This window comes from Mus caroli, chromosome X (assembly GCF_900094665.2).
Source record: "Mus caroli chromosome X, CAROLI_EIJ_v1.1, whole genome shotgun sequence".
In the NCBI taxonomy this organism is placed as follows: Eukaryota; Metazoa; Chordata; class Mammalia; order Rodentia; family Muridae; genus Mus; species Mus caroli.
The window spans coordinates 51,387,379-51,404,718 of NC_034589.1; the positions used below are offsets into that span (position 1 = coordinate 51,387,379).

The 17,340-nt window shown below is 43.6% G+C and overlaps 1 protein-coding gene across 3 annotated transcripts in view; it reads left to right on the forward strand.

Annotated features, from left to right (window-relative positions):
- Positions 1 to 800: 800 nt before the first annotated feature.
- The window catches only part of LOC110286599 (integrator complex subunit 6-like), a 53,546-nt gene continuing 37,006 nt past the window's right edge, over positions 801 to 17,340 (forward strand). For 2 of the 3 annotated variants that reach the window (XM_021153058.2, XM_029473375.1), the window contains exons 1-2: positions 815 to 1,278; positions 1,411 to 1,488. In XM_021153058.2, coding sequence (XP_021008717.1) covers positions 1,168 to 1,278; positions 1,411 to 1,488 — 189 coding nt within the window. In that variant the 5' untranslated portion in view covers positions 815 to 1,167. Of the gene's footprint in view, positions 1,279 to 1,410; positions 1,489 to 17,340 lie in introns of all 3 variants that reach the window. The other variant, XM_021153059.1, reaches the window with a different exon arrangement.

Sequence of the window (17,340 nt, forward strand, 5' to 3'; positions counted from 1 at the left end):
AGTATAGCTGACCAATTACCAAGTACTTACATGGAGCCAGCATTGGCAACTTCCCTCTACTGAAAATTAAATTTCAGTACCATCGACCCTACATATTTCAGTGATTGAACGCCTACTCCAGGTGCCTAGCACTTTTGTGGACATTCAATGAACCTGAGTTGAAGCAGGATATCAGCCATGGATAAAGGCCGCACAAGTCTCCACAGGGGTTTAAGTATCACAGGCTGGTCAATGTTTCAAAGCCCGAGAGAGCCTGTCCTTACAAAAGGACAGCTTAGGGTAACGTTTCCGCGGCAGCTTCCTTTTTAAGAAGCTACTTGCTGAACCAACCAAGAAAACGCCATGTAAACACTGATCAGGAAGAGGGACTAATCTAAAGGAATTTGAGCAAGTCTGGCCAGGAAAGAAGTTTGCTGCTACTGAAATGTTTTGGTCTTAGCCACTGGCAGGATTGATTGATTGTAGTTATGTTTTGTGTGAAGCCTGCCTAAACATCTGTTTCTATGCAACTGTTGCCCAATTCTCTTTTCCTTTCGAATTACCATCTTTGAAGCACGAAAGAAAATCCATCCAAACGACCAAACAAATTACCCTAAAGGCTTCTAAATCCTTTAAAGGAGAATCTGAGCTTGAAGAAGGTTCTTTACTCCCCCGCCCCTTACCTCCAGCATGGGTTCCAAACTACAACCCTCAAGCTTGGCCCAAGTCCCTCCCTTTACCCAGTCATCTAATGAATATGTAAATTAAACATAATTGGCAGCCAATGGCGTGTGTTCTAGTCACATGGTGCTGATGGTAGGTGAGCAGACAGAAGTTGTGTCAGTGAACAGAGAGGGCTCTCAGTCTGGGGCGAGCGCTCTAGTGAGCGTGGACGGATGCTTAGGGAGTAGTCCTGGCAGCAGCAGCGGCGGCGGGCAGTAGTGGTGGCAGAAGAGGGGAAGAGAGACGGCCCGGAGACCGACACACTCACACTTTCAAGTTCCCTTGGAGGGAGAGGAGTTGGGGCTGCAGAAAGAGGCCAGGAGCGGTCCCATCTATCCCATCCCGTTTCCCACTTTTCCTCTTGCTCCCTGGCTCTGCGAGAGTTCAGGATTTGGGTAGCCATACGTGGCATTGAGGGAAAAGGGATCGGGAGAGTGGGGACCAGAACCAGTGGTGTAGTGGAAGATGCCCATCCTGCTGTTCCTCATAGATACGTCCGCCTCCATGAACCAGCGCACTGACCTGGGCACCTCCTATTTGGACATTGCTAAAGGCGCTGTGGAGTTATTTTTGAAGGTAAAAGGAGGGGAAAGGAGATGAAGGGGTCGCTTCTGTGGGATGGGTGGGTTGGATTGAGGTGCTTCTGTAACGTTTGTATCGCTTCCCCTCGTTTCCTACGCGACCCCTCCGTCATCCCTCGCCCCGCAGCTGCGCGCCCGGGACCCAGCCAGCCGCGGAGACAGGTACATGCTGGTCACCTACGATGAGCCTCCCTACTGCATCAAGGTAAACAGGCCAGCGGGGGAGCGGTGGGCGGGAAGAGCGTGCGCGTCCACTAGCCTGGGGCTGCTGATCCCTTTTGCCTCCACCCGTGGCGATCCTGCGTCGCCCTGCAGGACGGGCTGCAGTGAGGGGCGCCGAAGGGCAGGAGGAGCAGGGCGGGTGGCGGCGGTCGGGGGTCACAGAGAGGGGCCCGGAGATGAGCAGCCGGTGTAGAGAAGGCACTGGAGGGCCGAGTTCCTAGCACGGCTGCAGCAATCGTCTCCGAAGATGGCGGACATTTTGCTTTTGTATGAGGCAGCCAGAGGCAGGGTGAGGGCGCTGCTGAGATGGAAAGGAGGGAGGGGAGGAGGCCGAGGAAGGAGGGCTCAAGGCCCTTGGTGAGGCTGCGGCCCCTTCGCCTGGGACTCCGCCCCGATGTTCTCCTAGCCCCGCGCGGGCTTTGCTGCCGCCCGGGCTCCTCCTCTGGTCCCTCCTTCCATCCCTCGGCCCGCCCCGCCTGGGCTTCCTCTCCCTCCTCCTGCTCTGGTCCGCTTCTCCTTCACCGCATCTTCCCCTCCTCTTCCTGCCAAATGCCAGGCTGCACTAGCGCTGGCCTCTCAGAGCAGCTCCTTTGCATTCGAGGCCCTGGCCCCCGCCCCTCCCGTGCCACCACCAGCTCGGAACTGCTTAGCCTATGCAGCTCCCAGACCCTGCACGCTCAGTCAGGTTGAGCCCAGCTCTCAGTTACCTTAGCGACAGTTGCTGTTTCATTGGAAATTCCTGCGAAGCAACCACAGAGTGTTTGGGGGAGGGGAGGGGAGAGGGCGCGCGCGGGGGGTGGGGGGGTTGGGAGGGGGTGCCCAGGCAAATCTTCTTAGGGAACTGGTTTAACAGGGGCCAGAGTGTTTTAGGGAGCAGGCCTACCTATTTGCATCCTAAATTAGGTTTGCACTTAGCTGCTTAGGGATTTGCCAGGGGGCGTTTGGACTGGGCAGATGCACTAGACCAAGTCAATGATTTGATTCTCAGGGTCTGACCCTTAGTCTCGGTGGGGTAGTTATTTGTGTTCCCATGGTGAACAGATAAAGAACTGGTTCGCCTGCAGTGGCTTGATAAGAGGAACTCAAACTGTTAAATCATCCTGCATCAGGATTGTGCTTGCATGTTGAAATATTAGAAGGTTGTTACCATTATCCTTGATGTCTTTCATTGATACGTCATCCATCCGTCCCCCCCTCACCCCACTCCCGGTCTAACTCATCTCAGTAAATTAACAGGAGGTTCAGTCTGGATGTTGTAAGCCCTGGTTTAGTGAGTTGTTACCTCTCAAAGTAAGTTGGCCAGAATGTTCTTTCAGACATAATGAAAGCGAAGATACTGATTTGTTAACTCTCTGCTTTGATTAAAAGTTTAAATTGCAGGATTTTCCTAATACTATTCTGGTTTCAGCTCGTTTGTTTTCAATTTTTTATTTATCTACCAAAAAATCGTATTATTCTTGTAAATATCTTATGGTTTTAGAAATGCCAGTTTTCCAGGCTAGCCTGGGCTAACATATTGAGACCCTAGAGCTGGAGATGTAAATTTCAGTAATGGAGCACTTACAGATATGAAGCTTTGCAAATATTCTATCCTTAGCATAGAAAAATAAAATAAGATCCAGAGGCTGATTGTTTGCACCTCTTGACTACTAATGATAACAGTAAGAGCCTACCTTTTGTAGTGTGCCTATTTGAAGACATACTCAGGAATTTAAAGCCGTGGAGGGATAAGCTCCAAAATCAGTTCCTACCTATCGTTTTCTTTCAAGGGACAGCATTTTGCAAGGACTGATGGTAGTTCCTAAAATAGTTTTTTGAGTTATAGGAATTATGTGACAGTCTGTCCTGGTATTACATGCCTTTAATCTCTAGTATACAGGAGGCAGTGAGAGAGGTGGACCTTTATAAGTCTGAGGCCAGCTTAGTCTACTCAGCAAGTTCTGGGCCAGCCAGGGTTCTATAGTGAGACACTTTCTCAAAAGAAAGAAAGAAAGAAAGAAAGAAAGAAAGAAAGAAAGAAAGAAAGAAAGAAAGAAAGAAAGAAAGAAAGAAAGAAAGAGAAGAGAAAAGAAAAAAGAAAAGAAAAGAAAAGAAAAGAAAAGAAAAAAGAAAAGGAAGGGAAAGGAAAGGAAAGGAAAGGAAAGGAAAGGAAAGGAAAGGAAAGGAAAGGAAAGGAAAGGAAAAGAATCCATGACAATATTAACACACTCCTTTCCTTTGGCAGGAAGAGGTTTTGCCCCATTTTAAAAGTCATTACAGTCATTATTACATCTTTAATCCTAGCACTGGGAATCCATGGCTCATACTATTTCTTTTCAGTGCTAGAGATACAACTCCGGCTTTTCTGCATGCTAAGCAACTGTTCTGCTCCTGAGCTACAGCCCAGCCAGTGTGCTTATTTAGATTCAGTTTCCCCCACTTCTTTTATTCAGTGAATTACCCTGAGTGGCCATGCATGCTTGAATGGCTGGGTATTTTAGCCACATGTTTATGAAGCTTTCGATATTTGTTTGGAAGAGAAGAAAATGTTCAGTATTATATTTAGTGGAAATTTTATTGTAGTTCTTTTTCTCCCGCTATGTTGCATCCTACAAGAAGTATTCCACCACTGATGTCTTTCACACACTTTCTTCTTTAAAGTGTGTGAAGATACGTTGTGTACTATGTTTAATTGTTATTTTTTTTAATTTTATGTTTGTTGGTGTTTTGCCTGCCTGCATATCTGTGTGAGGGTGCCAGATTCCTTGGAACTGGAATTACAGACAGGTGTGAGCTGCCATGTAGTTGCTGGGAATTGAACCCAGGTCCTCTTGAAGAGCAGCTGGGTGTTCTTAACCACTGAGCCATCTCTCTAGCAATTAAACAAATTAAAAAAATTAAACAAATCTCTATGTTTAATTATTAATCACTTAGTCTTAGTTCTTCATTTTACCTACGTAAAAGGAAAGATTAAGTATCTAGTAATATTTTTGTGCTTTCCAAACATTACTATTGGTAGACCATATTTAGGTAAGAGTTTTCTGAATTTCCATTTTGGACTTTACCTTTCTACCTCGCCCAACCTTCTCCTCTGCCTGTGATAACCTCGTTCATTTGCTTTTTAGGTTGTAGCTTGCTTAGAAGTGCTGGAATTTTAGAGCATCTTGTGATAGATTTCTTAAAATTCAGGATAGATTTTCACGTTCTAGTAGCTGGGAGTCCTATAGGACTGTTTTCGGTCACACATGCTATCAAAATAGGTCTTTCTTTGACTGTCAGCTGGCATCTTAGTTTCTACTTAAAACTTTATTCTCTCTTAGGGGCCCAAGTGATGGTTTCCTAGTATTTTATTGGTAGCAAATTGTTCTGCAGAATAAATAAAGTGTCATTTTCACTTTCTCTGAGGCTGCAGAAACATTGCAACATTTTACTTCTCAGATCTGGAGTATATCCAACTCCAAATGCTTCCAAATGAATTTTATTTTGCTAGTAGGTCCTCTTCTGTTCCAGCTGTAATAAGCATGAGTTGTGCATTTGCTTAGGAGATTTCTTTTTAACAGGCATGCAGCTCTTCCCAGTATATCCACTTACAAGCTTTGACAAGAAATCTTGTGCGAAGTTACTGCAGCAGGAATTTTTCACTAATGTATGTGGTTGAGTATGTAAATATAGTATTTCACCAAAGACTTAGTGACTCTCTACTGCATACTTCTTTGCATATAGTTGTCTACTCTTTTAATATTAGTCATACCTGTTCCATGCTGTGCCATGTGTGTTGATGCAATTAAGTTTCATTTGGGGACCACATATGAAATGCAAACATTGTGTGTTAAATCTCTGTTCATGTTGCTTCATAAATATGTTTCATCCATGGAGTTACAGTATTAATGCTCTCTGTATGCACTGCACTTTCAGTGACCATAGCTAGATACTCCGGTTTAGTATTGTATAATATACTATATATACTATACAGTGCAGTATATACTATATACAGTGTGTCCTTAGAAGATGAATGCAGTACAGGGCTTTTAAAATGTTGTGTGAGAGCTTTGTGGCAATAATTATAGTTCTCAATAGTCTTGGCTGAGATTCTGCTGTCTTGTATGTTTTGTTTTGTTATGAATCATAATTTCCTTCTATTCTGTGACTGGGAGGGGCAGGCTTGTCAGAAGAAAGTAAGCCACTAGCCTGGGTTCTCTCCTAGTATAAGTATTAAAAATGATTTTATAGTTGAAACCACTTTATTAAAATTATTTTTATTTAAAGGAGGTTTTTCAAAAAATAACAGAAACATCTTTCAAGAAATAGTTGAAACGTGAATAAATAGTGGTCAGAAGTGTTATAAATAAGAGATAATGTTTCAAAGAAACTCTCTAAGCTAGTAATTTGAAAACATAAACCGTTTGAAAAAGTGAGCATCTCTCTTGGATGTTACTTTTCAACATTGTGCGGCTACTTTTGATTACTAGTGTCTGCATGCCTTTACCAACATGAGCCAGAAAGAGAAAGAATTCTGGCTTACCAACTGAGGAAGTAAACTCAGTATTTTAAAAACTGATACATGTAATAGACATCTATTAGAATTTTGACTAAAGTATTAAAAGAACATTTGTTGTTGTTTTCCAGACAGGGGTTTTCTGTGTAGCCCTGGCTATCCTGGAACTCAAAGAGACCCACCTGCTTCTGCCTCCTGAGTGCTGGGATTAAGGTGTGCACCACCACTGCCTGGCTAAGGGAGCAACTTTTTTTTGTTTTGTTTTGTTTTTCTTTTTCCGAGGTAGGGTTTCTCTGTGTAGCCCTGGCTGTCCTGGAGCTCACTCTGTAGACCAGGCTGGCCTCAAACTCAGAAATCCTCCTGCCTCTGCCTCTCAAGTGCTGGAATTAAAAGAGTGTGCCACCACTGCCCGGCAAGGAGCAGCTTTTAATGGAGTCCTCCATTGTGGTTAAGAATCCATAGAAATGCTCTGGTTATCCTGAAACTTTCTGTAGATCAGGCTGGCTTTGAACTCACAGAGTTCATGCTGCCTCTACCTCCCAAGTGCTGAGATTATGCCTGGCTTGATTTTGGCTTTCTTTCACACTTCCCCCTCCTCCCTAGCTATTTGAAGCATCTGACAATAGTCATTGTAAATTATCAAAAGAAAAGGGGATGGGATGGAGACTTAACTCTAGAAGGCTATATCTCTGGCCAAGGTATAATGGTCTGAGTACAATGTTGAGATTAGGGATCAGCAAGAAGATACAAGGAGAGCACTGATGAAATTGTAGAGATCTACCTTCTATCCTAGACCTCTCTTACGTATATCTAGCCATTCTTTAAATGTCAACGTTTGCCACTTGTCACCAGAGCCACTGGTGTGGCTGACATTCAGCTAGTCTTGTCCTCTAGTCATTTTTCCCTGTTCGTTAATCTTTAAATAAAGTGAAACAGTCATTTCGTTGTGAAAATCCTACAGGCACCGGGCATGGTGGCTCATGCTTGTAATCCCATCCTGGCTTTGCATATTGATATTTTGTCTCCAAAACAAAACCAAGCCCTGAATGATGGTTTCCTCATGGGATTCTAGTACTTGGAAGTTTGAGGCAGGAGGATTGCTATGAATTCAACTATCCTGTGCTACATAGTGAATTCAAAGATCCTGGGCTGCAGAGTGAGATAGTATCTCCACAAAAAGTAAATAAAGAGAAATTAAAAAAAAAAAAGGAAAAATCCTTCAGGATTTTCCATCAGATGTCAGAATAAAGTCCAAACACCTTGGCCTAAACACTAGTCATGCATTTATCTGGATGTGTGTTACCTTTCCAACAATGTCTGTCTATTTTCTTCTCACATGAACCCAGGCTCCAATCAGCAAGAGAAATTAAGCCCTTCTTTCCAAAGTGGTTATACCTCTAACTTCTGTGTCACTGTATATACATTGTTCTCTGTAGCTTGGACGTACTTCAACTCATTTTGTTTTGTTTGATCCGATGTATTACTCTGTAGCCCAGACTGACTTTGAATTCACAGCAGTCCTCCAGCCTCAGCCTCCAGAGTGCTGAGATCACAGACTTGTACCACCATGCTGGGATTTGTTTTTCTCTCTAGCCTCCTGCCTCAGGCTTCTGCATGCTAGAATTAAAGGTCTATATGCTGCCACACCCATTCAGCTTCAACCCTTTCTTGTACATTCTCTGAAGTGATCAGGCTCCTCTTCCCCACTTCCACTCCAAGGAGTGTAGCAAGTTCCCTTAACCCTTTCTCCACCCAGCCTCCCCTGCCCCCCACTGCCACAGCCTCTGCATTTAGCAGTTTATTACTGTATGTGTGTTGATATTCTTCTGGGATACTGAATCCACAGCCTCATAGATGCTAGGCAGTTTTACTCCTGAGATAAACCCACAGCTCCTAGCATGTTAAATGTAATAGTACTCATCTTGACCTCCCTAATATGAGCATCTGAACATAAGGAAGGATGTTTTTACCTCTAGTACTAGAGAGTGCCTAGACCTTACTAGGTGTTCAACAGGAAAAAATATTTCTGGCCATGTGTACATGCAAAAGCTACCCCCATCCCTACCAGCATCCCCATTTTCAAGATTTTTTGCTCCAGATAGTAATCACCATTAACCATTCTAATTTTCCTTTATCTGTTTGTCATCCCTCTTTCTTGCAGGGAAATGCAACTTTTATTATTGCTGTGATATGATCAAAATGGTGATTCCCCAGGGTGGTCTGACGGTGCCTCCCTATCTCTGCAGTCTAGGCAGACATTTATATTTATTGAGCAATGTCTGCGCACTAAGCTTTGTTATAGAGACCTAGGGTAATACCAGGAAACACCCAGCTCAGGGGGAAAACGGGAAGGAGTCTAACAAGACTCTGAGAATGCAGGTTATTTCATTACAATTGGGAGTAGTTCAGACAGAACACAGGAGACTTTTGAAACTGACAAGCTACAGTTTGTGTATTTCTTTAATGGAGGTGTCTGAAGTGGATTTGGAGAGATGTGGGGGTAGGGTTTGTCGTCCGTGCCTGTTTGGTTATGATTTTACAGCATTCGTCAAAGTGGGCCAGGGTGGAGAGGAAGTGTGGAGGTGGGGTAACGCAGAAGGTTTAGTGGAAGTTGTCTTCTCTTTAATTAGTGCTAGCTACTTGAAAGTGTTTCATCCTGGCACTGGGACTGGGGATGTAGAAGGCCAGGTGCAGGGAAGGAGAAGGCAAATATTTTCCTTTTCAGTTTGCCTTTGCTTCTGGAAGAGAAAATGAGCTGCTGAGAACACAGGGTTCTTAGTTTCACAGTGACCAAACAAGGCAGCTGTTCTATGTCTTGGGGTGAAATGCGCTTTCTAGGGAAGGGCCAGATTGTATGGGTGGGGGTGGGGTCTGAATAAAGAAAAATTTAACTCCTTTAATTTGGATCCTTAATCGAGAGAGTCTCCTGTTCCCTTCCCTCTAGTCCAACAGCATGGATACGCGTTGGAAGCCTGGGATACTTATCTCATGAATACAGGGTTGCAAGTAGTGATCGACTTTCCAGGGCTTCCTTCCCAGGCAAGCCGTTTTAACCCATAGAGGTCACTCTGCCACAGAACTGCTGTGTTTATTCTCTGTTGGTAAATGGATTTGCGTTTCCAGTCTAATTTATTAAAAACACATCCTCTCAAGCCACCGTTTTCTTCCTCAGAACTCCCTGTCTGTGCTGTGTGAGGATTTGGAAAAGGCTCCGGCAGAGACAGCAAGGGACTGAGGGGGTAGAGGTGGTTGGCATGTCTTTCAGATGTTTACCCTCCTTTGTGTGATCATCTTCATGTGTCACTCTGGTGCATGTGTAGAGGTCAGAGGACTTCTCTCCTTCCACTATGTAGAACCAGGGATAAAACTTAGGTCACCTAGCTGGGGTCGAGCACCTTTTCCCACCGGCCTGTCAGTAGTTCTAGATTCAATATTTTTCTACTGTTGGCACAGCAGTCATAGCCACTGAGCACTTTGAAAGTGGATGGTTTATAAGTGCGCTGAACAATGCAAAATATAGTTGGTTATATTATGTTAAGTAAATGGCATACAATTCCAGTTGTTTGTGTGTTTGTGTGTGTGTGTGTATATATATGTATGTATGTATGTGTGCGGTCTTACCATATTGAGCAGGCTGGCCTAGAATTCCTGAGATCAAGTGACTTTCTTACAGCTAGCTGCCTCTTGAGAGACTGGGACCACAGGCACATGCTACCAGTCCTAGCTTTTATAGTTTTTAAAATGTGGTTGCTTGGAAATCTAAAGTTCCATGCATGTCTCACACAGCAGTTCCAGTGAGCAGTGAGTGTCTCTCTGTCCTCTTTCTGAAGGTAGTTACTGAGGTTCAGACCCTGGAAATTGTTTCTGAAGGAGGCTCTTTTTCTCTCAGAGTCCTGTTTAAAATGAACAGCATCATAAAGGCCTCATTTATACATGAAAGGTTATCTTACAGTTCAGAGATGATGGCTCGATAACCCTCAACTCTGGGGCAAAATATGAAAGCATCCTATTCTTGGCTGGACTGAAAGCTAGTTTGCTTGCTTAGGCTTTTGGATGCAGTTGCCGATCCAACTGGTTGGGTTAGAATTTTTTTCCCTGGGCTAAGTATAATATAGTATACGTGTGAACGAATCTAACTGTGATTGTTCAGGATTCCATTTCCAGCATGTGTTCATTGGTAGCACTCAATGTTTCAGGCTTTCAGTGTTATTAAAGTCTTTACTCTGTCCTTCCTTAGATTCCCCTAGCTACTTGGTCCCAGATTCTCCAGGAACCGCTTTCTGCAGGAAAAGTTCCAGCTCACATAGTACAAACGTAAGAAACAAAAGGGAGTTTGAATTATTGCTCTCACGGAAGTTTATTTTAATGCTCTTTGCACAGCCCTGTCTTATCATGGGAAGTCATCAGAGCCTTAAAGAGGAATGCATCGTGGTGGTGGTGGGGTTGTCCACCTGACAGGAAAGCGTCGAAGATTCTTATTTCTGGGGGATTCAACTTCCTAGTGGAGTTTCTAAGGCCAATCTGATTGCATTATTACTATAAAGGCTCCAATTTAAAGAATAAATGTGTAATTATAAAGATGCTAGCACAGATAAGCCTGTTAATAACATGCAAAATATGTGGGAGTGGCTAGAGCGTGGCTCAGTAGTAATTATTTAGAGTATGTGAAGTCCCAGCACTGTAACAAACCCTTTATTTTAAAGACATAGATCATTTAATAGCCACATTTTGGGTCCTCCTAAGTCTTATTTTATGGTCAAATGTATTGTCTAGACCTTATCATATGCCATATGCTTCACATATGAATTGACTCAGATCTGCTTCCTTGAAAAAAAAAATGCATGTTTGCTTTCTAATAATAGCAACTGACAATTATTGAGCAATGCTTATATACAGGGCAGCTTGCCAGTGAATATAAAGTGTTTATTTAGTTTATCTCTCCAGTCAGCCTATGTCATAGGTATTATTATCACCACTTAATAGATAAGTCAGAGCCATTTATCTGGGGCCCAGAGAGGTTAAGAAACACAGCCGATAGCAAGCTACCTCTATTCCAGAGTCTTCTAATATGATAGTGCATAGTAAAGCAATCACCCAGCGAGGGAAAATTAGTACTGCAAAGGTTTTTTTTTTTTTTTTTTTTTAAAGCTGGCTGTTTCTAAGTGAGTACCATTTTGCATTTCCATGTTGGATAGATCTCACGGCTGGAGCCCTGTTTAGCCCAGGTGTAGAGCGATTCTGGTGCTGAGGGGACGGGACTTGAGATAGTACATATCTAGTATATTCTGTCAAGTGGGGAGGCTGAGTAGACCTGTAAGAACAGTACCAGGTTTGGCAAAAGCAACCGGGTAGTTCTTGGTTACTCAGGGATGAATAGAATGACTATTTGTTTGCCTTACCAATCGCTTGATAACTGTTTCTTCTGTGGAAAAGAAAAGGATTTTGTGCTCTCCACAGAAGCCATTTGGTATCTTCTAGTCTGCAACCTGTAATTGAAACAGGAGGTGCACGCCTTTAATCCCAGCACTTGGGAGGCAGAGGCAGGCAGATTTCTGAGTTCAAGGCCAGCCTGGTCTACTGAGTGAGTTCCTGGACAGCCAGAGCTATACAGAGAAACCCTGTCTCGAAAAACCAAACAACAAAACAAAAAGAAATAGGATTTTTTTTTTTTGATTTTTCAAGACAGGATTTCTCTGTAGAGCCGTGGCTGTCCTGGAACTCACTCTGTAGACCAGGCTGGCCTCGAACTCAGAAATCCACCTGCCTCTGCCTCCCAAGTGCTGGGATTAAAGGCATGCGCCACCACTGCCCAGTAAAACAGGATTTTTAAAGTTCTACATGCACCAAACTGTGTATGGCTGGATCTGTGTCTCTCCTGTTGCTTGTAAGGGCTACATGTCATCCAGTGTTCCCATTCTCCTCAAGCCGTGGTGAGAGAGTTCTCTCTTTCTTACTTGGATGACCTGCAATTTAGATGGATTTCAAAGGTCTGGATTCTGGCATCCAGTTCTTTGAAGTCCAATGTTCTCCCATCAAGACCTCAGTGGTCTTGATGGGAGAAACATTGCACGAAGACTTTTGTGGCAATGTGCTACACGGCCACAGAAAAACCTGAGCTTTGTATCTTAAATCCTATTCTCCTGGTTCTACAGTTTATCAGGACTCACTATGCTCTAACCCAGCAGTTTGAAAGCCATGGGCTGTGACCTCTTTGGCAAACTGTTTGTCCAAAAATGTTTACAGTTCCTAACAAAAGCAACATTGCAGTTATTAAGCAGCAACGAAAACAATTTGATGATTGCGGTCAGCACAACATGAGGAACTATAATAAAGGGTCACAGCATTAGGAAGGCTGAGAAGCAGTTGTTTAATTACTTATGTCCACCCCTTGGCTTGAATCATCCAGTAAATTTTGTACCAAAAGCCAAGCTTTGGGACTTGAATGCTATTGAAGAAAAGACTCGACACTTTCATCTGTACAGCTGAGGAATAGTACTATTGAGAAAATATGGCTTACTACAGTCTTCGGGGTTCTTTCCTTTGCGACTCCCTGGGCAAGGCTGAAATGATGGGTCACTGGGTACCAGCAGTGGCCTCCAAAGCCTGGCAACCTGAGAATTATCCTCAAAAGCCATGCAAAAGTGGGAGGAAAGAACTGGACTCACCAAGTTGTCCTCTGCCCTCTGCAGCTGCACTGAGTCACATGGGCCCACACACCCAGTACACACACGCACAATAATAATAAAAATACCAGTTGCTTGAGGTTTTACGTTTCTTTGCAAGGAGTTTCCTAGTGTTTCTTCCCCTTGCCCTTAGTAGCTAGGTTTGAAATGAACTACCTCTTCCTTCCAGAGGCCCGTTACTTCCTTTAGAAAAGGCTCTGCTTTGCTGTCTTCTCATCCTTGTCCTAGCTTCTTCTAACTTTTTTTTTTTTTTTTTTGAGACGGTTTCTCTGTATAGCTCTGGCTGTCCTGGAACTCACTTTGTAGACCAGGCTGGCCTCGAACTCAGAAATCTGCCTGCCTCCGCCTCCCAAGTGCTGGGATGAAAGGCGTGCGCCACCACGCCCGACTTCAGGGAGGACATTTTATAGTCCTTTGAGATAGCAGAGTGAAAAACAGAAAGGGGAGAAGCATCCATGCAGACAGAATATGTCAAACTATGAAAAGAGCAGGATGCATTCATCAATGGAAAAAACTTAAGAAGCTAGGACAAAGCTGGGCGCTAGGACAAACCGGGCATGGTGGCGCACGCCTTTAATCCCAGCACTCGTGAGGCAGAGACAGGCGGATTTCTGAGTTCGAGGCCAGCCTGGTCTACAGAGTGAATTCCAGGACAGCCAGGGCTACACAGAGAAACCCTGTCTCAAAAAAACAAAAACAAAAACAAAAACAAAAACAAAAACAAACAACAACAACAAAAAAACAAACCCAAAAACCAAAAACAAACAAGCAAGCAAGCAAAATATCCTCCCTGGCTAGCTGCTCATCATGGCACAGTTACGGCGACCATGGATTGAGTCTTCCTGTTGCTTCAAATCGCGTAGGATTTAAAGCAAACCACGATGCAGCTTTGATTCTTTCTTTCCATCTTTTTTCTAAGGCCTAGCTGGCGTCCCTTTAACAGGCCTCCTACAGTCTTAGCTTCAACTCACTTTTGCTGCCCTCAATGTTGTGATGCTTTGAGCGTTATACCAACCTTGTAATTGGTCTTCCAGGGACCTCCCATGTTCCTACCATCCGTTCAAACCAACCGTTCATTCTCTTTAAAATTTCATTTCCTCACATCGTTCTCCCCATGAACCTTCAAAGACTCTCCATACCTATGGAGGCCAAGTCCAACTTTCCCTGGGTTTTTAGAGCTCTCTGGAACCTGCTCCATGTGTCTCTTTATAAATGTATACTTCATCATTTGTGGCCTAACATCAGCCAGACCTGTCTCTTATACCTGCTGGGTGTGACTCTCCGACACTGTCCACAACCCTTAGAACCTCACTTAACAAAGGACCTAAGAGATCCACAGCCTGGCAGCTAAAGGACTGGGGTGGGGGAGGGATCAGGAAGGAAGTGAACTGAAAGGTTCCCATTAAGGGTGTGACTTGAGGGGATGATGTGACAGAAGGTGCTTTTAAACTGTTGTTATACTGGCGAGAGGCTCCAGGGAATGGGGGAGGGAACTGGAGTATGACCTTTAGAGGTTTATTAGCCTGAACCAGAGCAGAGCGCTTTGGTTTAAATTGGCCTGAAGTTGCCTAGAAGCACATTTGTTTAGTGAAAAGGCCCAGTCTCTGCATTTCTGTCGCCGTGGAAGTGGAAGAGAGCCCACATAGCTAGGCAATAGACTGTGGGATTCTTGGGTTCATATCAAACATTTAATTCAGCCATGGCATTGGAAAGTAAGGACTCCCTTCTGCTTCATTTCTTAGAGAAGAATGTCAGTGATGTATAAAGCAGATCTCTCGTTTCCATGAAAATTTCCACACGTATATAAACACTGTAAATTTTATTTCTCTCTCTGTCTCTCTCTTTCCCTCTCTCTTTCTCTGTCTCTCTGCCTCTCTCTGTCTCTGTCTCTGTCTCTCTCTGTCTCTGTCTCTCTCTCTCTCTCACACACACACACACACAGAGGTTTCTCCATGTAGCCCCTAGCTGTTGTGGAACTTGCTCTGTAGACCAAGCTAGCCTGGAACTCACACATATCCACCTGCCTTTGCCTCCCAAGTGCTGGGATTAAAGGCAGGAGCCATTATGTCCTGTGTGAACCTCATTTCAAAGTAATGCTTTTAAGCTATATGTTAAAAGTGGATTCAAAAACTGGGCATAGTCCATCCTGTCTGCAAAATGAGCTTTCCACTGCCTTGGCTTCCTGCATGATGTGCCTGAGCTGCAAGGGTGGGAGACCTAGGGTTTTAACATGAGTCTGCTACTAATTACACCCATGACCCCCGGAATCTTTTATGGTGTGAGTTTCCTCATCTGGTAAACGACAGGATCAGACTGGATTATTTCCATGGTTCCTTCCTGAAGGGAGTAGGAGAAAGCTATAGGGCTGAAAGGCAGGAAGCGGAATAATTGAGGAGTGGAATTCCATGTGATTTAGAAATCACTTGAAGTTTCAGAAAATAGCTTACTCAAGTTGGTAAGTGCCACCCCACTTTATAGTGCTCCTGTTTGCTGCTACAACGCTTGCTTTTCCCAAGTCGTCTGTCAATGATTACTTCAGAATCCAGGTGCTGAAGGTTGAGCGAACAGACTAGCTTTCTTTTTATGCGTGGATTTTCAACAGTGAATGAATGTTACTTTTATTTTGTGCAAATCAACTCAAAACTTATTTTGAGATAATTTTTTAAAAAAAAAATTAGTCCTCTGGGAAGAGATGCTGTGTGATATTAGAAAGTCATAAATGACCATCTTGTTCGCATTGCTGAGCGTCATCCCTGACCAAGGGCCAAGTGTGGTTTTCCCTAGGCCATTTCTGTGAATTTTTATCTTGTGTATCTGTCCACAAAAATGTCTCACTGTACCTAGGTTCGATAACATTTGGATTCATAGCAGTCAGAGGCTAAGGCATAAGGCTAGTGAGTTTGAAGCTAGCCTGGCTATATAGTAACACTCCTCAAAAAAACAAAAACAAACCAAAACCCAAACCCCAAAACAAAAAACAAAAAAACAAAAACAAATCTCATCTTAGACGCTAATATTGAAAAGAAAAATCTGCACGGTAGCTTTTTAAAATATATGTTTAGTTATTTATGTATATGTGTGTATGTATGTGCATGCACCCATTGAGGCCAAAGGAGGCTGTAGGAGTGCCTGAAGCTGCAATTACAAGTGGTTGGGAACCATCTGATGTGGCTGGGTGCTGAGAACCAAATTTGGGTTCTTTTGAAGAGCTATGAGTGCTCTTAGCCACCAAACCATTTTCCTGCCAACAAAAGAGCTTTAAAAAAAAAACATAGATATCCAAGTTTTGTTCCATTATATGTAGCAGTGCGATAGACTCAGAGAGAAGATGAAAGTCTCTAAACTGTTCATTTCTACATGTGCCCATCCACTCACTGCTGAAGATCAAATTTCCTCTGCTCTTACCATAGTTTCCACTGACTGTTTGTTTTTTGCTCAGTTCACTTAACACATGTAATCCTGTGAGTCTCTGTCAGTCCCTTGGAAAACAATTCAACAGGCCATAGAGTGATAAGTAAGCTTTTGTAGTAATATATAAGGGAACCACTTTTTAATAAAGTGGGTTTTGTTTTGTTTTGTTTTAGTGTAGGAGACAGTCTTGTTCAGTTATACCTCCTGAAGCACAGGGATGGAATGGTAGCATTCCGTGTCCACAGGCAGAGAGATTCTTTAGTGAATGAGAATGGATTTTGCAGATTTTAGCAAGTTCAAGATGCAAGGGCCTTCAAGGAGTAACTCAGAGAAATGGGAATCGGAAAAACCATGTATTCCTCAACTAAGTGTGTTGTAAGAAAGAGCTCTACTGATCAAAAGACTTACAGAATGCATCCCTTGAGCCTCCCAAGGGTGTAGCAGTACCTTTAGTCAAATGCCAAAGCCAAGGGATACTTCTCCATGGGCTTAGGCTGTTCTACATAGCAGTTTCCCAGCCAGCCAGGGCTATGTCTCCATAAAATAAAATAAGGAAAAAAAAGTGAAAATATTCACAAAGGAAACCAAGTTAAAATTTTCCATGTTGGGGGAAATAGGAGAGGGCACACAAGGCAACCGTTTCATTGCTGCAATGCTATGGCATATTCTCAATGTGTCCGTCCTAATGCTAATACCTTCTTTCAGAGTTGAATTAGATAGAAATAATCTGAATGGACATTTTAATGATTTCATCTGTCAGAGTGTTCTATTACTATAGAGATTGGAGAGCAGACTTGTGTGTGGTGGCTCATGTCCATAAACTCAGCACTTTGAAAGCTGAGGCAGGAGGACTGTCAACGAGTTTAGGACCAAGACAGTCTATATATTGAATTCCAGGGCAGTTTGGGCTACAGAAGGAGAGTCTACCTGAAATAAAAGCTAAAGGTGGGGCTGGAGAGATGGCTTAGCAATTTAAGAGCATTTGTTGCTCTTGCAGAAGGACTAGAGTTCAGTTCCCAGTACCTACATGGCAGCTCACGACCATCTGTAAGTACAGTTCTTGGGGACCCGGTGCCCACTTCTGGACTCCCCAGGCACTAGGTGTGACCATCTGTAAGTACAGTTCTGGGGGACCTGGTGCCCTCTTCTGGACTCCCCAGGCACCAGGTATGCATGCGATACACATATACACAAGCAGGCACAGGCACACACACACACACACACACACACACACACACACACACACACAAGATAGAACAAGTCAGTT